Genomic DNA, 21,629 nt, shown 5'->3' on the forward strand with positions numbered 1-21,629 from the left:
AAAACCTTCTTTTAGAACGTGTTGACAATTGACATATCTCATTAACTGTATTAACTTTTGGCAATGTCTATACGGGGTCCATGTTGCAAGACTAAACCCCATAAGAAGATAGCGAACAATCATTCATTGGTGCAAGGACTCACCCAACATGTGATCGAATTTAAGCGGGTTCGAGTAAGGTCAAGCTCCTATTGAAAATAATTGACCATTCGTCTACCATAATGAACCTCCCAACAAGACAGCCCCTCATGAATCATGTAGCCAGAAAGAAAGGGAGGGTAACTGTCGCAATATTTTTCATAAAAATCCTATTCGAATAAGAACTTAATGGCAGCAATCGAAATAAGACGAGGGCAAGTGATTTGAGATGAAAATGAAAGTTGTAAAAAATGCTCTCGAAACCCGTTTAGAAAATTTTTCAATATATATATATAAAAATAGATTGTAAAGAATTGATTAGAAGAGAAAAAAAAAAAAAAAAAACTCCATTAGAATTAATTTTTTTTTTTAGGGTTAGTTAGATTTTAGGAACGGAAAAAATGATTTTCTATAAATTAATTTAGACTAAATTATTAAAAAAAAAGTTATTTTTTAAAAAATTATATATAGATCGGCTAAAAAAATATCTATTTTTGATATTTTAAAAATTATTAGAATATTTGAGAATTTTGAACAATATTTTAAATCATTATCACGTGAATTCTTCAAATAATATTAAAAAAAAATAAAAGTAATTAAAAAAACAAAAGATAAATTTGGAAAGAATCTATTACTTTTTAAATAAAAGATAAAGTTGAAATATATTTTCAATAATAATAAATTTAGGAGACATTAAAAAAATAAATTTCCATTTTGGAGAAATAATAGAAGGATTCTTTGCCTATTATTTTAATATATTTAAAAGAATAAGAATATTTAGGAAAGAAAAGATAAATTTGAAAAGAATAATAATATTTTTTAAAATAAAAGAAAAAGTTGAAAGATATTTTAATAACCATAACTATTAATTATAATGAATTTATGTAACACTAAAAAAATAAAAAAAATAAAAAAAATAAAAAAAAAATAGTCCGAAGTCAACTCGAAATAAATGAAAATTTATTAATTTTTAATGGTTTTTAATAAGAAACGGACGGCGGCAAAAAGAGGGGGGAGAAACACACCTCTTCACTAACTTTTAAGAGCGATCCAAATCCGAAGAGGAATAAACCCTACGAGAGTTTGGCGTTAATAGGCGAAACCCAAATCCCAATTTCTTTTCTCGATCATTCCATCAAGAGCCCTAGATCACATTCTCTGTTTTTCTTTTAAAAAATCCTTTCTTTTTGCTTCACCTCCTTCCATTTCTGGCCTCTCTCAAATGGGTTCTCTTTATACTTTCTTTTAATGCCAATTGGTGTTTATCCGAGTGGTGGGAATTTACGGATGGACTGAGAGACCTTCTATACTTCCAATTTTGTTTGCTAATTTACTTTGTACTTTGTATATTACATTAACATATACATATATACTTTATATTTCTATTTGCAATTCGGTTTTTTGGCATCTGGGTGTTGATTCTATGGCTGTGGTTGCTGAGGATTCCACTGAGGTAGCGGCTGCCAAGAATTTTGATCCGGAGATGAAACCCAAATCAGAATTTGATGCTCATAAGCTTGCTGAAATGTTTAGCAATTTGAACCCTTTGGCTAAGGAGTTCTTTCCTTCCTCTTACTCTCATCATGATCGCCCAGATTTTCAATTTTATTATCACAACTATAATCGATCCTCCATGAAAAACTTTCAGCCCGCCGATCAACTGTTGCACAATGATAACGATCGCAGGGTATTCTTTTATTTTGATCTGTTTTTTTTTTTTTTTTCTTGTTTAGAGCTTGATGTCGAGATTCAATCCGTGATTCTGTTTGATCTGGGATTGTTTGTGTTCTTGTTGATTGATTTTGAGTTAATGTGTGTGTGTTTTAATGTGATGAATTTTGCTCTGGGGTGTCTGGATCAAATTCCTGGAAAGGATCATTGTGCTATTTGATTTATTTAATGTCTCGACACTGAAAATTATTGACGATGCCTAAATTCAATCCGTAGTTTCATTGCCAGAATTGAATTGAATTATACTTTTTGCTTCATCAGGGATTGTTTGTACTTACTGATTGATTCCAAGTTAATGTATGTATGTTTTTAATGTGGTGAAATTCACTCTTGTGATGGGAATATTTCCTAATTGAGTAATTGGAATTGTTCACTGTGCTATTGGTATTATTTACAGTTCTTGACTCTGAAAATTATTTTAGCAATCTGTGTGTTGATCACTTCCCATAACAACTGAATTGCACTGCAATGTTTAGGAATCATATCATGTAATTGACTGCTATAGTTTTCTATCACATTGAGCTCAGTTCACATCTCCGAACGAGAATTTTATGGTTCGGATTCTTGATAATACTGGCCATTCCTGTTTTGATTTGTCTGATTCACCTTCCAATTATCTATTAAATCACCTCAGATCTGTTTGGTATAATGATAACTCGTCATTATCTGTTTATGTTGCTACAAGTCTTTTATTATTACGGATGATATATCGATTCTTACTTCTTTTCCCATAACTTCTAAAGAATTTATCAAGAGATCCATATGCTTTTATGTTACTTTCTGTTTGTTACTGATACACCCTGGTCTACTCGCTTTCCTTGCAAATTTACTTAATGGGGATGTTCTCATTTAATACTTTAGATTCCAACGTCCCGACTGTCTTGAGCTTACTTGGAACGATAAATGTAACTATATTATTATCCGCCTCAATCCTAAGAAATAATCAAAATACATGCTTCATCATATTGTCTTACGTTCTTGTCTCTGCGTTAGACGCTTACCCTGTTTTAGTTTTCTCGTGTCCAGTATTAGGATCATAAGACTAAAATAGTATGAAAATGCTTGTCTAGATTGTAGCTCGTTGATTGAGCGAACGACAATAACTAGGACAGTTCAGTTTTGTGATTCTCGTACGCTCATTATTGACTGTGTTGAGATTATCTGTGGTTAAATACAAAAGATATAGCCATATAGGAATGAAACATATGGGCAGCCGCCTGTAACATGCCGAAAATATTCAGTAAAATAAGCGTTGCATCTTAGTTGTGTCTATTCGACTGGATAAAGTTGTGATGCTTTTATAAATTCTTGTCATTGGATAAAATTTCATTTCTTGTACTTGTTCCATGCTATGTTTTTACGCGCTTCCTTCTCGCTTCATTCTTCAGAGAAGAAATGACAATAATAACCAGGGGAGAAGAAGAATGAATAATAGATCTATCAGAGCTCAGCAAGAGGAAAGTGTAATGAGGACTGTTTATGTCTCTGATATTGATAAGGATGTGAGTATCATATCTTTATAAGCCTAGAGTCTTATTATGATGCATTGAGATAATTTTGAAATTAAAAGCTTGTTTCTTATCTAGGTCTCTGAAGAGGAGCTTGCCAAGGTGTTCAGGGAGTATTGTGGATATGTAAGTATACTCATTCTTCGGGTTCTGTCATTTTGTCGGGTGGGTGGAAGTCTAGAGTGAATGTAGTTGATTGATGTTTTTAAACGGTGATGTCGAGGTGGGTTGCCACTGGACTCGGTTCTGGCGTTCAATCGTAACTATCGTCTTATTTGCATTCATCTTAATGAAAAGACATGCCATGGGATGATAGCTATTCTTTTATAGGTTAATGATTGCCGAATTTGTGGCGACCCCCATTCAGTTCTTCGTTTCGCTTTTGTGGAGTTCGCTAATGAGCGTAAGTTGATCTTTGCACCTTGAAATTCTTTCCAAGGAGAGATATGTAGTTTGATCTTACATGCCACATGGAATGTTTTGGGAACAGCTAGTGCTAGAGCAGCCACGGGGCTGAGCGGGACGATGGTAGGGTCGTATCCAATTAAGGTATTGCCTTCAAAAACTGCCATTCTTCCTGTGAATCCTACCTTTCTTCCCAAGGTACGGTGTTATCCTTTCTCTTCCTAAATGGATATATACATATACGTATACATACATACATATATATATATATCTTTATGCTCCCTACAAAATTTCTGTTGTGACAGTCAAATGATGAATGGGACATGTGTACCAGGACTATCTACTGCACAAATATAGATAAGAAGGTACTATTACTTAACTGTTTGAAATGGAATGGAACAATGTTGAACTGATGGGGTTTTAAAATCTTTAATCTTGTGTTGTTTTTTTGTTTATAGGTATCTCAGGTTGAAGTTAAGAATTTCTTTGAAACATCTTGTGGTGAGGTAAGATATAAACAGACAGCATATTCGTTTTTCGACGATGTTAACCGACTGTTATTGACAAGAAAATCCTCCTTTTGAATTTAGGTAACTCGCTTGAGGTTGTTGGGTGATCAGTTGCATTCGACCCGTATTGCGTTTGTCGAGTTTGCTATGGTAATCTTTTTCTCTAACGCATTACACTAAGTTCGTCTCGTCTTCTGCTAGTTTTTATTGATAAAGAAGCTCAGTATGAACCTTAGAACATTACATAAAGTTCTTCACTTTGTTGAGATGAATCTCTTTAGCTCTGTTTGTTTCCATGAGCAGGCAGAGACTGCTCTCCAAGCCCTCAACTGTAGTGGCATGATCTTGGGTACTCAGCCAATCAGGTATGGTTTCTTTACTGCTAACACCCTCTCACTTTCCCTACATTAGTTCAGATACATATTTTTTTGTGAAACTTTGTAGGGTAAGTCCTTCGAAGACGCCTGTTAGGCCACGAGTTACTCGCCCGGGAAGCATTAAGCCATCTTAGAAGGCAAATATTCTCCAATATCAGTGGATGAAATTCAGACAGTGTATGAATTGTCCCAAGTGTTGAGAAGTTGGCTAGTTTCTTGGCTGAACTTGTTTATAACTCTTCTTCAGTTATAGTTCATTTGGCTGAGTTCCAATCTTTGACAATTATTTCCCTCCCCGACAAGTTCTTAGTTTTTTCTTTCGATCGCTACTAGTTAATGTTAATGATGTTGGAGTTGTTACTATGTTATGCATTACTTTCATCTCTTGAGTTTTATGTTGCTTGAACAGAGACGTATCAATCAAGAGATTAAAAGTTTATTGAATCCTTTAATCTTTAAGGAAGGGTGTCGTTTAGATTCTATCTAACACCTCGGCGGAGCAATTTAACATGGGGAAAAGATGACAAACGTCGGTAGATTATGTGGAGAGTTACAAGCAAGGACGAGGGCTTTGATAGCCATAAGAGAAGCCATAAACATTAGAGCAAGAAGAAAAAATTTGCCCTACTTTTGGAGAGCTTTTGAGATAGATGTCCTCAAGCACTATGTCCTTGCATGGCCTGGTTTTACTGCATCTCAATGTCACTGCTGAGGCTGATTTGCTACTTCCCCATATGTTTTTGAACGTCACGTTGCTTATTTGCACCCCTGATGACGTCTAACACAACAAAATAGATTCGAAAAATCAACGTTGCACACAAATAAGGAACGTTATTCAACGTGTCTGTTACTCTTTAAACCATTAAATAGTAAAATCAATAGCATGAGAGAATAGAATCGACATATCTATTATGATTCTTACCCGTTGGTCGCATGGAGGAACTGGGCAATATTGTTGATCAATAATGATGGGGTTTCCAACCTCATTCATGAAAATATCTTCGTAGTGTATGTTATACGCATTTACATTTGCAGATGTAGCCCATGTCTTGATTCTCACACCATCAGTCGTGTCCTTAAAAGTACAATTCCTCACTGTGATCCCCGAAACATCCTCTTTGTCATACTTCCCCAAGCTTCCAATGCTAATACCATGTCCCGGGCCACAAACAACGTTCGAAACATAGATATCATTGCTTCCGGAGAGTATCGAAATGCAATCATCACCAGTACCAATAATAGAGTTTGTAATATCAATATTATCAGAATTTCCAATCTTAATCCCATCCGTATTAGGACTATCACTAGGAGCAGAAATACGAATCTTCGTAATGTTCATCTTGCTACATCCAAAGAGCAAGAAATGATTGTTCTTGCTATTCATCGAGTGCACGTGGTGAACTTTCGAATTCGTTATAAAATCGAATCTCATCGTCTGAAAAATCACAAAACGTTAATACATTTACGAGATTGGTAAAGAAAAAGAAGGTAAATTGGAATGGGAATTGAGAAGAAAACTGACAGTAGGAAGAGATTGGCAATTAGGGTTTTTCTTGCACTCATTTCGTGGCCAAGCCACAGATCCTTCACCATCCAATGAACCACCTCCACTGACACTCAACTGATCGACATATCGAAAGTTTATCCAACTGTCGGACGCGAGAAAAGACATGTCGGTGGGAGCCTTTAAAATACCCTTAATCACAAAGGCCATTTGCCCTTCACATGGCCCCAAAAACAGAACACTTTTCAACTTGAATGTACCTTTTGGGACATACACCCTTCCCCTCCCCTTCCATTCACACGCATCCTTCCATGCTTCTAAAAATGCCTAAAAAAAAAGACAACAATGTTTAGACCCAACCCACATGACCCACGAATCCAATTTTGAACCGGACTTACCTTAGAGTTATCCGTTGTTCCGTCCGGGATAGCTCCATAACCAACAACATTGAAGACCTTCGGTCTGCCAACTCGAACTCCTTCTGTAATGGAAAACAAGAACAAGAAGAAAACAACCCACGAACTCGGAAGAACACCACATTTCTTCAACCCCATTTCTTCTTCTTCTTCTTCTCTGAAATGGATTTGATTTGTTTTGACATTTTCATTACAATTATATATAATGATCAATAAACTTACCAAGTTTGCTAACATTCCTCAATTAAAATGTTTTTTTTTTTTTTCATAAATATATTAGAAATAAAGATGAAGGATTTAGTGCCCAAATTTTTAAGAAAAAAAAATAATAATAATAATTTTTAGCCACTTTTTCTTCATTGTCCAAACTTGGAAATGTTTGCATATTTGGAATCAGTTTCAAACCTGGTTTCAGTTTCTTTATTTGATTGCTTTAATCTGAAATTTTTTTTGTAGTGATGATCCTGAGGTAGAGTCTATGGTATTCAAGAATCTGGACCTTTGGATCGATGAGGGCCCACTGGAGATGAGGAATCTGACGGTGTGGATGAGTTGGAGATGGGAGTTACTGTGGGCTTTGCCATACTGGATAATTTGGAGGGCATGTAATGCAGCGGATATTATTCCTTATTTGCTTATACGATAATTAATACGATATTTTATAATATTCTTTTTTTTTTTGCATTTATTTATTTATTATTATTAGACCTTTAAATTAAATGTATTTATTAAAAAAAATATCTCAATCAACCCAATTTTAATCCGACTATATATAAATAAATAAAATTTTATTTATTTATTTATATCTAAATATTTTATTTTAATTTTGTTCGGCTTCTTCTTCGAACGACTTTTGTACAAATTTTAAGCTCACAATTACGAAGAATAGCTAAAATTACTGTAACTCATCAATTTAAGCTTTTTAGTTGATTTAAGCTCGGACCATATTTAAAAATAAAATTTTGAATGTTTGAAGTGTAATAGTACACAATACAATTTGGCATTGTTATTTGAACGATCGACATGAATAAATCCAAACTAAACTAAGGATTAAGTTTATTATCGGTTATTTGAATTGAAATAATTAACAACTTTAACGGTTTAGTTGGTCTAAAAAAATTACTAACCTAACCTATGAACATCATATCTCGAACTTATAAAATCACTAAATTTGGTCCCAATTTTTTTAATTATAAATATTAGACCATTCTTATTATATTTGCAAGATTTAATATATATATATATATATATTATTTATTTATTTTTAATTGTTTTTATCTTAATTCAAAGTTTAAAGATAAGAAGTGACCCATTTTTACAAAATGAAGATAAGTCAGTATATAATTTGTATTATACTTTATTTATATATAGTATTAAACATTAATAATGACATTAACAAAAAAGTATTAAATTTAAAGAGAATGGGGGAGAAAAAGGGAATAAAATTTATAAAAGGAATGGAATTAAGAAATCAGGATTAAAAAAATGAAAAATTGTGAGGGGCAGTATAGTAATTTTCATAAAAGGAATAGAAATTAAGAAATCAGGATTAAAAAATGGAAAAATCGTGAGGGGTAGTATAGTAATTTTCATAAAAGGAATGGAAATTAAGAAATCAAGATAAAAAAATGGAAATATCGTGAGGGGCAGTAAAGTAATTTTTATAAAAGGAATGGAAATTAAGAAATCGGGATTAGAAAATGGAAAAAGGGGCAGCATAGTAAGCTTTCATAAGCTTTCTGACTTTGATATTATATTGTGAAAGTACGAGCTTTCGTAACTTTGTTTTGAGTTTTTCAAAATGACTCATTATATTAAAGATAGTATTATTTGATTATAAATTCATGATCATTCTCTAAATTAGTCGGGACTTTCATCTTACAGAAACTTCTCTCTAAAATTCACAATTTTTTTATCGTTACCACTTTCATAAATCTGACTAAATGAAAAGACATGAAAAGGGGATTAACCGAGGTAGCTAGAGGAGGAAGATTAAGTTGACTAATTGGGTTCGATGGTTTAATTGGATGGACCAATTTTGTCCAATTGAATCAACCAATGGTTTTTATTCTGGTTTGACCTATATTGGCTCGTTTTTCAATTTGATTTTATAGTATTCTCATAATTTCTCTTATTTGAGAGAGTTTTAAAGAATTAAGATTTGAATGAGGGACAATTTTACCTACTAGAAAATGAAAATTTAACTAAGGTAAGTAGTTATTTGGATTATGTGACATCAATAGCTAGGATAAGTTCAATGAATCTAGATAGCATAATCAATCATTAAATCAGTCATGAGGCATCAATGTTCGAGATATCAGCTCACACGAGCTAGACTATATGATATTGATCGTTGGGATGAGTCACATGATATCAATGATTGAGATTAACTCAACTAAACTATATAATGTAAAAAAAAAAAAAAACCATGATATAAGCAGTGCGATATAAATGATTGAGGTAAACTCGAACCCGCACTCCATCAATAGTAAGTTACTTACTGATCAATGATTATTCAAAATCTCTTTTAATTTTAAAGATGGTATTTCGAAAAAAATTTAAATAGGGTCAAAATATTAAACTAAAGTAGGTCGTGAATATTTATTTAAAAAATAAATTTTTGTTAGTGTGGCTTCAAAGTCAAGTCCCTAATATTAAATTGAGTCGATATTTTTAACTATCTTTTTGAATTATAAGTATTTAAATCAATAATTGCAAGCCTAAAAGTCAAAAGAAGCCCAGTAAATTTTATTTTATTTTATTTTCTTTTTAGATAAAGTAAAATTAAATAATACAAAATAAAGGATAAAATAAGAAATTCTTCATCTCAGCCACTTTTTGAGATAAAAGTAAAAAGACTTTTCTATTTTTTTTGAATAATCAACGTTCATATGATTTTTTTTTTTAATTTTCAAATTAAATGTAGAGATGTCCATGGATGGGCGGGGACGGGGACGGGGACGGGGAGCCTTCTCTATTCCCATTCTCGCCACCAATTTTATTCCTTGTCCCCACAAAATTCCTCATTTATTTTTCGAGATCAAATTTTTTGCGGATAATTTTTTATTTATTTATTAAGTTTTCATTTTTCAATATAATTTTTACTAAAAATTTATAAAAAAAAAATTATATTTCTCATTTTTCTTTCTGGAAATATCTTTCTTGAGACTCCGCAAATAAAATGGACATCTCTAATTAAACTATTGTAATTTTGAATATGACAAATATCTCGTAAGGACATACATTCTCCGACTTAGCTCCTATAATAGCGACATGTCGGGTTCTATGTTACAACATGTCGGGTTCTAAATAGTTGAATGAAATAAAAGAAATTAACAAATAAAATTTGAAAATTGAAAATTTGTAAGTATTTTTCTTTCCATAATTTCCCAACGGAGACCGCAATTGAACCAATAATTTTGCCTTGTCAAACTAGTTTGATTTTCTTTTTCTTCTATCAAATTAAGACCTTCCCTAGGTTAGAAGTGAAAATGTAATGCCCATCAAATTCATATCTAGATAAATTGGATACTCGAGTAAAAACTGTTTTCACGAACGTACACAAACCTAGCAAAGGTCTGAAATAACTATAAATTTTTAAGACTTTTTAAACTATAATTTCATATCGTTATAATCACCCTCGTACACGTATATGATCTCAGTTCATTTATGTATCTCCCATTTATTTGAACATGGTGATGAAAAGATAAAAAAGTGTGACGTACATAATACATTGATTCCTTGAGTTGACTAATTCAAAAGTTCGTATGGATGTTTCTAAAACCAAGTTTAAATTTAAGGTTTGTGTGTTTTTTCAAACCAAAAAGTCAAATTTAGTTGGTATTATGAGCATCACCTTTTCAAAGAGATTTATATTTGTTGAAGTTTGAAGAACAAAAGTCCTGTCTTGAAAATTCAAAATTTTAATTAATATATAAATTCATTTATAATATACAAAACTTATTTTTGTAGTCAATTTGTTGGCAATAAATTAGGGTTTTAAAGGCGAAGAAAAGAGCACCTTTTTGCGACTTGCTTCCCATCCACACAACGGTCAACTTCCTTCATCTCCAAATTAAAATTCTAATCTTTTTGTTGTGTAATTATAAAAACCCTTCACCCCTTCCATTAAAATCCCAAAACCCATCAAAACCCACTTCTCAAAATTCATCCTTTTTGCTTTCATTTTCTCCATTGATGTNACCCACTTCTCAAAATTCATCCTTTTTGCTTTCATTTTCTCCATTGATGTCAGGTGGCGAAGCTCATTCGACTAGGGTTGTGATTATCGACACCAAGTATGTCCACACAGACGCCAAGAGCTTCAAGACCGTGGTGCAGAAGCTCACCGGGAAAGATCCAACGGCGGAGGAGACCCGCCAAACGGGCGCCGGTTGGAGCTCCAATCTTGTGATCACAGATTCATCGTTCAAGAAGTTCCAAACAGAGCTGCGAGAGATGCCAACAATTCATCGATGAGTTTTATTTTGATTCAATAAAATGAATAGAGGTAGACTCAGAGGTCCTTTTTTATCATCTTTTTGTTACTTAGTATAATTCTTTTATTAATTTTTGTTTCTTTTTATTTTCCCTTTTCTTTTGTTTCAATATATACGTATACATGTGATTAATAATTATTTATTGTTTCTAATTCAACCGATATAAAACATCTTAATACAAATATTAGTGTGTGATTAGACATGTACTGATCATCCTATAAACATGTTGGAAACGCAAATAAATGTCATGTTATCGAGTTCAAGTTGAGCCAAAGTTACACATGATTAAAATAGAATTTTGTTTTATTGAAATAAAGTATATTTAAAGAAAGGAAAAAAAGAGAATGTTGAGTAAGTACTATGTTTGAAAGTTGTTTCCCTTACTTTTTTCGGCTGAGTTGTTCTAAGTTTGATCAGGTATTGATTCTTTGGATGATGTAAATTTGACGTATCCAACACTGAATATCATTTTTTCAAGAAACAAACATAAAATAACAAGAACATATAAATCTCGCCGTAAGATACGTCCACGGTAAATGGAAGTTCGACAATTGCTACGAACGAACCACATACGAAAAGGATTTCAATCAATTTGATTTAACTCGAGGATTGATTTGATTTAATTTTCTCTAATTTTATTTAAAAGAATGAGAATAAATAAATAAAATGTGTAATAAGTGAATTTCAACAATATAAAAAAGAGAAAAAAAAAAGGTGAAAAGGGGGGAGGGGGTTTTGAGTCAGAAAATCTGGGATTTTTGGTCAACAAATTTAACGGTATGATGCAAATGTGGAACAAAAAACAGCCATTCTTGTGGGCNCATCTTTTTGTTACTTAGTATAATTCTTTTATTAATTTTTGTTTCTTTTTATTTTCCCTTTTCTTTTGTTTCAATATATACGTATACATGTGATTAATAATTATTTATTGTTTCTAATTCAACCGATATAAAACATCTTAATACAAATATTAGTGTGTGATTAGACATGTACTGATCATCCTATAAACATGTTGGAAACGCAAATAAATGTCATGTTATCGAGTTCAAGTTGAGCCAAAGTTACACATGATTAAAATAGAATTTTGTTTTATTGAAATAAAGTATATTTAAAGAAAGGAAAAAAAGAGAATGTTGAGTAAGTACTATGTTTGAAAGTTGTTTCCCTTACTTTTTTCGGCTGAGTTGTTCTAAGTTTGATCAGGTATTGATTCTTTGGATGATGTAAATTTGACGTATCCAACACTGAATATCATTTTTTCAAGAAACAAACATAAAATAACAAGAACATATAAATCTCGCCGTAAGATACGTCCACGGTAAATGGAAGTTCGACAATTGCTACGAACGAACCACATACGAAAAGGATTTCAATCAATTTGATTTAACTCGAGGATTGATTTGATTTAATTTTCTCTAATTTTATTTAAAAGAATGAGAATAAATAAATAAAATGTGTAATAAGTGAATTTCAACAATATAAAAAAGAGAAAAAAAAAAGGTGAAAAGGGGGGAGGGGGTTTTGAGTCAGAAAATCTGGGATTTTTGGTCAACAAATTTAACGGTATGATGCAAATGTGGAACAAAAAACAGCCATTCTTGTGGGCCCCACTCTCATTCTTTTCTTTAATCATCATTCATAATAAATACTACGCTCCCATTTATTTTACTCCCTTCTATATTGCGTGTACTACACTCTCCCACTACCATACAAATGGAGGAATGTTAATAATAATATACTATTTTTTATTTTTCATCTTAAAAAAAAAAAAAAAAAAAAACCNATAACCATATTTTGTTATTATTACGAAATTATACGATTAATATCGCTAATTAGTTAAAAAAATGTATTTTTTGAACAATAAATGATAAATTTAAATAATAAAGAAATACATTTAAAGCATTGGAATAAGAAAAGACAAAACAAAGCACATTTAATGCTAAAAAATAAAAATTTAGTTAAACAATTTAGATTCCCAAAAATGGAAATGAGCAAGAGAAAGTGCACTACACGGCAAAGAGAAGCGCGTGAAGATAGAGGGAAAAAGAAGGCGGTCGGATGACTCGGCTCTGGTTTCGCCTTTATAGTAATGAACGATGATGATGATGGATCATGATCATCATACATAACTATGTATGCATATGTGTATGTATGTATGTATGTATTTATGTATGTATATACGTATGTGGATGATGAGATTATTCTTTTCTTGCTTCCTCACTTCACCGCCCGTTCCTTGCTTCCATGGATACTCATCCAATTCTCAAAGATTTCCCGTCAATATTAAACATTCCCGTGAATTCTGAAAATTAAATCCAAAAGCTAGCAAACCCATTTTTGCTTTGGAAGTATTGTGTTGTAATTTCTCTCAATTTTTAGGTTCTTGTATTGTACGAATTTGCAAAAGTCGAAGCAGCTTAATAGAGAGAGCTTGTGATCTTTCTCTCTCTCGCGCGCGCGCTCTGTGAGAGAAGAAGGTTCTGATCGTGTTCCTCTTCTTGGTAGCAAACCAAATCTTTCTGTCTTTCATTCTCTCTTCCTTACACAGACTATCTGTCTATCTCCACTCCACATTTTGTCTTCTTTACTCCTCTCCCCTTCCAAATTCCAGGTGGGTTTGCCTTTTCTCTCCAGTTTTTAATTACCCTTCTCGTTTTGCTCGTGTTCGATTCTTCTTTTGTGTGATTGAAGACGGATTCTGGTGTTGATTTCTTTTTTCCCTTTCTTGTGTGTTCTTTGTTTTTGAATTCTGTGTTTCTTGTTTCAGTGGCTTCTTCCCTTCTTTTTTGTTCATCTTCTGCAATTGATTCTGCGTTTTTTGGTGATTTCCTGTTCTGCAAAGTCCAGGTGGGTTTGCCTTTGCGCTGCCGTTTTTCTTTTGTGTGGCTGAAGACGAACTCCGGTGTTGATTTTCTTGTGTGTTTTTTTGTTTTTGAATTCTCTTCTTTCGTTGCTGTTCTGCAATTACTTGTGCGTGTTTGGTAGTTTGCTGTGGAAGTATGTTTAGTGAAGTGGGTCGGTTTGGTTTGATTGTTTATGTGTCTCTTTTGATCAAAATTTGTCTTCCCCTCGACAAATTTTGATGGGTTCTAGCTCAGAATGCTTCGGCGCTAAGAATTTAGGGTTCGTCCTTGATTTTAATTTCGATTTTCGAGCTGGGTGCCATTGCTTTTTTATGAATTCTTTTTTGTTTCTTTGCTTTTGCGTTATTTGGATACTGATTGTTGTGGAGGAACAGAAATTAGGGTTCTGAACATTATGAATTTGTCCGAATTTTGTTCTTCATTATGTGTTGAAGCATATTTTCATTCTCTTTCTTAGGGCTTGATTTTGCTCGGTTGAGAATTCAAGTCAAGAGAGTATATATATATATATATACATATATATAGTTCTTCAACTGGTGGTGCTATGGTTAAACAGGTACAGGGCTCTGATCATAACTCTCCAACCTTATGGATGGAAAATTCTTGACTGTTTATAAAAGAGAAATTCTGGTACTCAGATTCTTTGTTCTTGCTTTGCTTTGCTTTCATGTCATGCAGTATTTTGAGGATTTCTCTTTGCTAAGGATATCACGAATCGACACAGATGGATAACGTATTGTTGTATCATGAGGACAGTTTATGAATCTAGAATTTCAAGGCTTTACCTGTTTTAAACAAGGAACTGGTATAGCTCATGCGGTTCCTTGTTTATAGAAGCGATCGTTAGAAAGTTTCTGCTGATGCTGAAATCAGCTTAGTTTGGATCAAGTTTCGGAACAGTAATTGATTCGAGGAAATTCTTTTTACATGGGTAATAAGCTAGGAAGGAGGAGACAAATAGTTGATGAGAAGTACACAAAGCCTCAGGGGCTTTACAACCATAAAGAAGTGGATCATAAGAAACTTAGGAAACTCATACTTGAATCAAAGCTAGCTCCATGTTATCCTGGAGATGAAGAATCTGCCACTGATCTTGAAGAATGCCCCATATGCTTTCTGGTTTGTCATCACTTTATCTCATTTGTCTTCTTCGTTGGATCTGTAAACGTTTACCGATCTCCTTCGCTAAATATCTTCCATTTTCTATATTTTTGGATGTTGTAACCTTTTCCCCTTCCTTTCAGTATTATCCGAGTCTCAATCGATCAAGATGTTGCATGAAAAGCATTTGTACAGGTACGTGGGATAAATTTCACGACTGATTTACGTTACGAATTTTATTTCGTCTGATTTTCCTTCTCCTTCTCCTTCCAGAGTGTTTTCTACAGATGAAAGTTCCAAATTCTACCCGACCTACACAGTATCCTTCACCATGATGATATGCTTTATTAGTTGAATTGAAAGCTTTACTTTACAACTTCCATTCTTGTATATCTTAACTTGAGGAGGTGTCCTTTTTGCAAAACCTCAAATTATGCTGTGGAGTATCGAGGCGTGAAATCAAAAGAAGAGAAGAGTTTGGAGCAAATTGTAAGATTCATATTTGGTATTGTTTTTACATTGGAACTAAGGGATAACTAAAGCTTCTGTTCCTTGTTGAAATCTATAACTGAACAACATTTATTGAAATTTCCAGGAAGAACAGCGTGTTATTGAAGCAAAGATTAGAATTCGGCAGCAGGAGCTTCAGGATGATGAGGAAAGAATGCAGAAAAGACATGGATTAAGTACCTCTAACGTTGATACGACTGCGGAGGATGGTGAAGACAGCTCTGCAGCTGGTAGGATTTTACATCATTCAGGTGTTCTGTGTTTTGTAACTTTTTTCGGGCTGCTGAGCAATATTTATCATCATTTTATGTGCTTTATTTTGGCAGTTCCATCGTCTCAATCTCCTTCCGAAGATGAGGAAATAGTTAGCTTGCAAGATTCTTGTATGACCCCGATCAGACCGCCGCCACCTCCTATTCCTATTAGGAGCAACAGGTTCTGTGCATTCTATTCTAATATTGATGTTCTCCACTAATAAGTTGAATGATTAGACTAGCGAGAGAACTCCTTTGTGTATAATTTTCTGGAAAAAAGGAACGCAAATGTTGCTTGTTGCTTAATTAACTACATTTTGGACTGAGAATAAGTTATATTTGGTTTCCAAGCCTCCCCAAATGTTGATAACAGAAGGAAGTTCCACAAAGCTTTGGCCTATGTCTTGAATGGTTTGTCGAAGGACCAGGGTTGAAGAGGAAGTAATCGGCGACTGCGAATGTTGGAAGGATGACGGATTCACGTGTGAGCTACTTTGATCTGGAGGAAGGAGTTTTGTGATATTTAAGGAGATAGAAGAGATTATTTCCTTTTCTCTAGCTTTGTGCTAATAACGGGGTATTACAATACTCGAACGATATTCCTAGATTTTGCTAAAGGCTTCATTAGGATTTATGTGGCTGAATCCATGCTAATGGGATTGAAATTGATCCACCTTTTAGAGATAGGGAGGGGTGGGGAAGACAAATCTCCCCCATAGGAGCGAACTCATTCCCACATTCGTTAGCCGCAAAGCCGGAAATGGCAGCGACTTACTATTTGGTCACTTTTGAAGGTATCTCTAGTGATCCTTTACCGTATTCATGGCTGATGTTTCCCCACTAATTAGGCGGACGACAAGACTAGTTTTGCATAACGCCAATACCGTACAGAATTCATAGCCCATTTACCATATGTTCCGATGAAAGAGGGAAAAGTGATAAGCCTATAGGAAGTAGTATTGATTATTTCGATGTATATGCCTAAGTTACTAGACTCTTGTTCTTGGGTTCCTGGGTAATTACTGATTTGAACTTGGGGTTTTCGGGAGGAAATGTCCGCACTAAACAGATCGAGTCTTGTAAAATAAAGGACTTCGGCGAACTTTCTTGGTTGTCAGAATTGACTATCTAGCTGTAGCCAAAGCTTTGCAGAAGATTCTAGTTTTGATCTATTTCCTTTCCATTTTCAAATGCCAATGAAGATTGCCAAGAGGTTGGATACTAGAGAGAAGAACTGATCTGTTATGGGGGTTGGCCTGGGGGGAGAAGATAGTAGCCATCTTGTTAATTGGAGTATCATTTCCTTGCCTCCTAACAATGGTGGTGGTCTTGGCCTTGTAAACTTTGGAAGCGCAGTGTTACTTTCCAAATGGATTTGGTGATTTCCTGAGGAGAAAGTGTTTTGAAGTTTAAATGTTCCAACAATGATGGACTCATTCATGTGGACAGTAGTGTCAGTCTAAAAACTTGAAGAAAACACAATTTTTTTTATTTGGTTCATCCTTGTAGTAATCGTATGAACTGGGTTGTACCTATTCCGATTCAAAACGAGAAAAAGAACCGGGCAGCAGTAGGAGCCCTAAAGAGGAAAGGGGCAGGAGCACGCCACTTGCCATGCAAACTAAACCAACAATTAAGATAAACACGAAAATTAAAGCTTCTATTAAGATGGATACCCGCACCAGAAAGGGGAGAGCCCAGCCTCCATAGGTGGATTACGAAAAGGACCTCCAATCAGCGACGAGGGTACATGGGACGAGAGTACATACGCTCAAATCAGACTTTATAAGCCTAATTTTTGTTATTGCTGTTGTGGACAAATTTGGTCTGTTGTTTTCGTGTCGGAACTACATTTATATGTTTGCATCAGAACCATATTTATATGTCTGTGTTCCTAGTTTATGATATGGTCGGGTTTGCAGGCTGGAGTCTAATGATGTCCCATTTAGAAATTTCAGGGATGATGAATTTGAACTGGATCTAGAGGACATAATGGTGATGGAAGCAATCTGGCTCTCAATTCAGGTAAAAATAGCTCACCCATATATGGTAGAACTGTTCTTGTTTTTCTTGTTTTGTTAACCTTTAGTTCGATTAAAGTGCATAATAATTGAAATGTTCAGGAGAAAGGAAGGCATCAAGATCCAGTTTACACTGAGGCTGCTTCCTCTGATCAATATCCGACAGAAGGTCGATATGTCTCTCCGACCACCGTTCCATTAGCTGGAACATCATCATCATCATCATCCCCATCTGGAGGTCTTGTTTGTGCCATGGCTGCTCTTGCAGAGCAGCAGCAGCAGCAGATAGGCAGGGGACCATTATCGACTTGCGCAAATGGAGATTCACCCGTCTTCAATATGCATCCTGGAGCCACGGAGTTCTACAACAGGATGAACATCAATGTAGAAAACTATCCACCACTACAAATCTCAATCAACACAGAAGATTATACGCCTGCACAACTCTCTATCAACACGATACCGATACCAGATTGTAGGATGATCTTAACAAGAAACGGTGGCGAGTGGAATCTGGACAATCAATCTGAAGAAGATGAAGCTGGGACAAGCTACCCAACCTCCGACTCGACCGAAGATAATGGTATTGACTGTGCCTTGCCCACAGTCCATGCGATTGATGGTGGAAACCAAACACCAATACCCATCATGCCTCAGAACTTTGAGGAGCAGATGATGCTAGCCATGGCTGTTTCTCTAGCCGAGGCTCGGGGAGTGTCTACTGGACCCGGGCATTCCTGGCAGCAGTGATTATGATTATGATTATGATTATGATTATGATTATGATCAAATCTTAACTTGAACATTCGGTTGTAGCCAATACCAACATAGCTGGCAGAGAGAGCGCGTTGGTGTCGTATCCGAGCTGCAAGGTAGGAAATCGACTCAAGGAGTGGCGTGATGTTTGTTCAAAGGTTGTTCTCCCTCGGCGGGTCGGGTGAAAAAAAGAAAAAGAAGTGTAAAAATGGAATACAAATTCTTTTAGTGAATTCAAAATTTGGGTGGTTCATTCAAGTTCATGGATGGATGGATGGATGGCAATATTTCCCCTTTTCTTTTCCTAATTATTGAAAATATTGTTTCAGCTTGTGGAAGTTTATAGTCCCTTTCTCTAGTGCACCCTGTAAAATATGGTCTATATGTGAAGTCTCTCTCTCTCAAACTCTCTCAAACTCGAACAAGCAGGTTAGAGATAGGAGTAAATCTCTATCCTTTCTCCCCGACGTGACGCCCTCGAGTTTGACCCGAACAAAGCAAAATCTTAAAAAAAAGCAACAAAAAATGAATTGAAGCGCTTGCGGGCTCACCATTTGTTTCCCTGCTCCCTACCTCTCTTGATTTTCATCTCTAATAATAAATTATGACATTTAAATTTTGGAGTAAGATAGAGAGATTAGTGAAAATGAAAGGATATTTGTTTGAGGTAAGAGATTAGGTCACGTGAATGGATAGTCCCATTTTACTAAGATGCACTTTTCTCTTTTGTAGACCCGGGTACTAGCTTTTTGGGGAGAGACCCGTTAACCAAATTACAATTTGAACATAGTTTAGTGAATAAGATACTAGACCCGTTAACCAAATTACAATTTGAACATAGTTTAGTGAATAAGATACTATCACGATGAGCTGAAAGAGATCAAATTCAAATATCTTTTCTTTACTATGGGAAAACAAGAGAGAAAAGAATTACAAACCCAAAGACTATCCAAGAACCCTAATTTTGGAATCTAAAAGGGGAGAGAGAGAGAGAGGGACTATATTTGAAAATAAAAAAGAAAAAAAGAGTAAAGATTAGATCATGAGGCTGCAATTCTCTCAAAGTGCACAAGCCTGTTATCTGCCAACCTGGAGTTGTAAGCTGATCTTTTGTACTCAAACCAAGTGAACTCTTTGTACAAACTTTCTTCTCCTTTCATGAGCGAAGGCAACGGCGCTATCTTTTCACTCAACGGCGGCCCCCCGAAGTATATCATTGAAACTCTTGACTTCAACCTGTTCGTCAATACTCTGTGCTTCACGCTTTTGAATCTTCCATTCGTCATCACCTTCGCCAACAAAAAGTTCACTTCTTTTTAGTTTTTTATCAACAAAAAGTTCTGTCTTTTACTTCTTTGGTCGAAATCAAAACTGGGTTTGGATTGTCGTGTTGTTTATTGTACCTGTAAAGAGTCACCTACGTTGATGAAGAAGGAGCTTTGATCGGGAGGAACGGAAATCCAATTCCCATCAGCAAGAGATATTTGAAGTCCTGAAGTGTTATTCGATCTCAAAACTGAAATGATCTGTGGGTCTGTGTGTTCTCCAAATCCAATCATGTTTGTCCCTTTCAAAGCTTGAAGCTCTGGACATGGCGGGTAATGGTTCACCCTGAAAACAGAGTCGCTCTCTTCATCCATCAACAGCTTGCTGAACGCATTCCTCTGCTGAATCTTCAACCCTTCCGCCATTAGTTCAAGGATTTCACACGCCATGTTTCTCACAGCCGAGATGTAATCGTTCACCGCAGAGCTACAACATAGAAACAGAGCACACCAGGTCAGAAACAGAGTAGAAAACAGAGCAGAGAAAACAGAGCAGAGAAAACAGAGCGTTTAGAAGAATGGGGATTTTGGTTACCGGAGCTTTTGTGGGTCTTGGCCAAAAATGGAGAGGAACCCATCAGAGTTGGACTCAAGGTGCGTATTCAAGAGGAGATATTCAACCCAGCCCACGTCGCCATTGCGGCCAATTTGTTTATTGCCATAGCCAAAAGGAGAAGGGGGGCCGGCCCTCTGTTTTTCAGAAAGGGGAAGAGAGAAGAATTTGGTGGATTCTGATTCAAGAGTGGAGATGAATTCCATGGGAACGCCATGGTTAACGACCTTGAAAAATCCAAGCTCTTCACAGGCCTTGACGATAAGATGCTTAGCATCCGGTGCAGAAAGGTCAATCAACGGAACCCCAGAGAAAAATGCAGCAGAGGAAGAACCAGCAGCAGCCATAGAGTTTCTCATGTAGGAAGAAGCCATCTGTTTGATAGCTGGCTTAGACAAAACCACCATTGATATGGGTTTTGAAAGCTTCGAGTGAAAAACAAGAAGAAGGAGAATGAAAGCTTCCCTTTTTCTCTCTTCCTCTTTAGAGAGACAGAGGAAGAACAAATAGGTGCCAATGCAGTGCTGATGGAGGGGAGGGTATTTATAAGAAATGGAAATGGTGGGTTGTAGAGAGAGAGAGAGAGAGAAAGAGAAAGTGATCTTTTTCTTTGAAATAATAATCTTTCAAAGGCTAGTTTTAGAATGGAGGCTGGGGTTTTGTTTCACACAAAGCTTTGAAACAGAGGAGAAAACAGAGTGGTGATGATCTTTTAGGAGGAAGGGGAAGTGATAACTCAGATTTTCTGGCACTAAAAAAAGACATGACAAGTGTTTATATTGCATTAAAAGGAATTGGTCACATCAACTAGATTCTTTGGATACTTATCCATTCTTTTCTTTCCCTTTCAACCATCTTTCTTCCTCTCTACCAACCAATACTCAAAACTACAAACCTAAACCTCTCAACTTTTTCACTTTTCTTTCTTACCCTTTTCTTTTCACCTTCACACTCAAATTTTCTATCTAGAGCGAGTTCGAGAAAAAGGGCCAATGATTTACGTTCACAATAAGTAAAAACATCGTGAGATCTCACGCCAGAAAGGATGCTAAAGGTAAACCGCATCCAATTTACCATACATCACACTTTAATGCTCTCTCTTGGTTTGTCAATTCCAACTTTTGACTGTGTGGCCCATTCAAATTGCAAAAACGAGGT

At 35.2% G+C, this 21,629-nt stretch overlaps 5 protein-coding genes across 7 annotated transcripts; 3 read left to right on the plus strand and 2 right to left on the minus strand.

Moving 5' to 3' along the window:
* Positions 1 to 1,143: 1,143 nt before the first annotated feature.
* Positions 1,144 to 5,063, plus strand: LOC111793501 (polyadenylate-binding protein-interacting protein 9-like). Its single transcript, XM_023675413.1, has 10 exons — positions 1,144 to 1,825; positions 3,258 to 3,371; positions 3,456 to 3,503; positions 3,708 to 3,780; positions 3,868 to 3,980; positions 4,088 to 4,147; positions 4,241 to 4,288; positions 4,373 to 4,441; positions 4,595 to 4,656; positions 4,736 to 5,063. The coding sequence occupies exons 1-10, from the start codon at positions 1,562 to 1,564 to the stop codon at positions 4,800 to 4,802; spliced, it is 918 nt and encodes a 305-aa protein (XP_023531181.1). The 5' UTR covers positions 1,144 to 1,561; the 3' UTR covers positions 4,803 to 5,063.
* Positions 5,064 to 5,192: 129 nt separating this feature from the next.
* Positions 5,193 to 6,754, minus strand: LOC111793493 (exopolygalacturonase-like). Its single transcript, XM_023675401.1, has 4 exons — positions 6,571 to 6,754; positions 6,191 to 6,499; positions 5,591 to 6,103; positions 5,193 to 5,446 (listed from the first exon to the last, which is right to left on the minus strand). Exons 1-4 carry the CDS (start codon positions 6,724 to 6,726, stop codon positions 5,219 to 5,221), a joined length of 1,206 nt encoding a protein of 401 aa, XP_023531169.1. The 5' UTR covers positions 6,727 to 6,754; the 3' UTR covers positions 5,193 to 5,218.
* A 4,082-nt stretch (positions 6,755 to 10,836) lies between these two features.
* Positions 10,837 to 11,067, plus strand: LOC111803466 (VQ motif-containing protein 1). The gene has a single exon (XM_023687876.1). The coding sequence runs from the start codon at positions 10,837 to 10,839 to the stop codon at positions 11,065 to 11,067; it is 231 nt and encodes a 76-aa protein (XP_023543644.1).
* Positions 11,068 to 13,322: 2,255 nt separating this feature from the next.
* LOC111793511 lies at positions 13,323 to 18,880 on the plus strand. 3 transcript variants are annotated; one of them, XM_023675433.1, is made up of 11 exons: positions 13,323 to 13,698; positions 13,855 to 13,934; positions 14,409 to 14,507; positions 14,630 to 15,070; positions 15,196 to 15,247; positions 15,326 to 15,371; positions 15,460 to 15,541; positions 15,648 to 15,792; positions 15,889 to 15,997; positions 17,766 to 17,841; positions 17,940 to 18,880. In XM_023675433.1, the coding sequence occupies exons 4-11, from the start codon at positions 14,879 to 14,881 to the stop codon at positions 18,585 to 18,587; spliced, it is 1,350 nt and encodes a 449-aa protein (XP_023531201.1). In that variant the 5' UTR covers positions 13,323 to 13,698; positions 13,855 to 13,934; positions 14,409 to 14,507; positions 14,630 to 14,878; the 3' UTR covers positions 18,588 to 18,880. The 3 variants fall into 3 exon arrangements, with proteins under 3 accessions (XP_023531201.1, XP_023531192.1, XP_023531210.1); XM_023675424.1 differs by lacking the exon at positions 13,855 to 13,934; XM_023675442.1 differs by lacking the exon at positions 13,855 to 13,934 and having other exon boundaries at positions 13,324 to 13,698; positions 17,775 to 17,841.
* A 632-nt stretch (positions 18,881 to 19,512) lies between these two features.
* On the minus strand, positions 19,513 to 21,150 carry LOC111793526 (gibberellin 2-beta-dioxygenase 1-like). The gene is made up of 3 exons (XM_023675454.1): positions 20,454 to 21,150; positions 19,997 to 20,345; positions 19,513 to 19,882 (listed from the first exon to the last, which is right to left on the minus strand). Exons 1-3 carry the CDS (start codon positions 20,876 to 20,878, stop codon positions 19,634 to 19,636), a joined length of 1,023 nt encoding a protein of 340 aa, XP_023531222.1. The 5' UTR covers positions 20,879 to 21,150; the 3' UTR covers positions 19,513 to 19,633.
* Between the last annotated feature and the right edge of the window lie 479 nt (positions 21,151 to 21,629).

Source organism: Cucurbita pepo, chromosome LG01 (genome assembly GCF_002806865.2).
Source record: "Cucurbita pepo subsp. pepo cultivar mu-cu-16 chromosome LG01, ASM280686v2, whole genome shotgun sequence".
Taxonomy (NCBI): Eukaryota; Viridiplantae; Streptophyta; class Magnoliopsida; order Cucurbitales; family Cucurbitaceae; genus Cucurbita; species Cucurbita pepo.

Bases quoted from the DNA above. Each gene is read 5' to 3' on its own strand.
- LOC111793511 (XM_023675433.1), top strand. From the start codon at position 14,879: ATGGGTAATAAGCTAGGAAGGAGGAGACAAATAGTTGATGAGAAGTAC. The intron at 15,248-15,325 runs GTACGTGGGATA...TTCTCCTTCCAG, and splicing joins CATGAAAAGCATTTGTACAG to AGTGTTTTCTACAGATGAAA. The intron at 15,998-17,765 runs GTTCTGTGCATT...TGTCCCATTTAG, and splicing joins ATTCCTATTAGGAGCAACAG to AAATTTCAGGGATGATGAAT.
- LOC111803466 (XM_023687876.1), top strand. From the start codon at position 10,837: ATGTCAGGTGGCGAAGCTCATTCGACTAGGGTTGTGATTATCGACACC.
- LOC111793493 (XM_023675401.1), bottom strand. From the start codon at position 6,726: ATGGGGTTGAAGAAATGTGGTGTTCTTCCGAGTTCGTGGGTTGTTTTC. The intron at 6,500-6,570 runs GTAAGTCCGGTT...CTTTTTTTTTAG, and splicing joins GAACAACGGATAACTCTAAG to GCATTTTTAGAAGCATGGAA. The intron at 5,447-5,590 runs GTAAGAATCATA...TTGTTGTGTTAG, and splicing joins TTCCTCCATGCGACCAACGG to ACGTCATCAGGGGTGCAAAT.
- LOC111793526 (XM_023675454.1), bottom strand. From the start codon at position 20,878: ATGGTGGTTTTGTCTAAGCCAGCTATCAAACAGATGGCTTCTTCCTAC. The intron at 20,346-20,453 runs GTAACCAAAATC...TCTATGTTGTAG, and splicing joins CAAGACCCACAAAAGCTCCG to CTCTGCGGTGAACGATTACA. The intron at 19,883-19,996 runs GTACAATAAACA...TTGTTGGCGAAG, and splicing joins ACGTAGGTGACTCTTTACAG to GTGATGACGAATGGAAGATT.
- LOC111793501 (XM_023675413.1), top strand. From the start codon at position 1,562: ATGGCTGTGGTTGCTGAGGATTCCACTGAGGTAGCGGCTGCCAAGAAT. The intron at 3,781-3,867 runs GTAAGTTGATCT...TTTTGGGAACAG, and splicing joins TGTGGAGTTCGCTAATGAGC to CTAGTGCTAGAGCAGCCACG. The intron at 4,657-4,735 runs GTATGGTTTCTT...GAAACTTTGTAG, and splicing joins TTGGGTACTCAGCCAATCAG to GGTAAGTCCTTCGAAGACGC.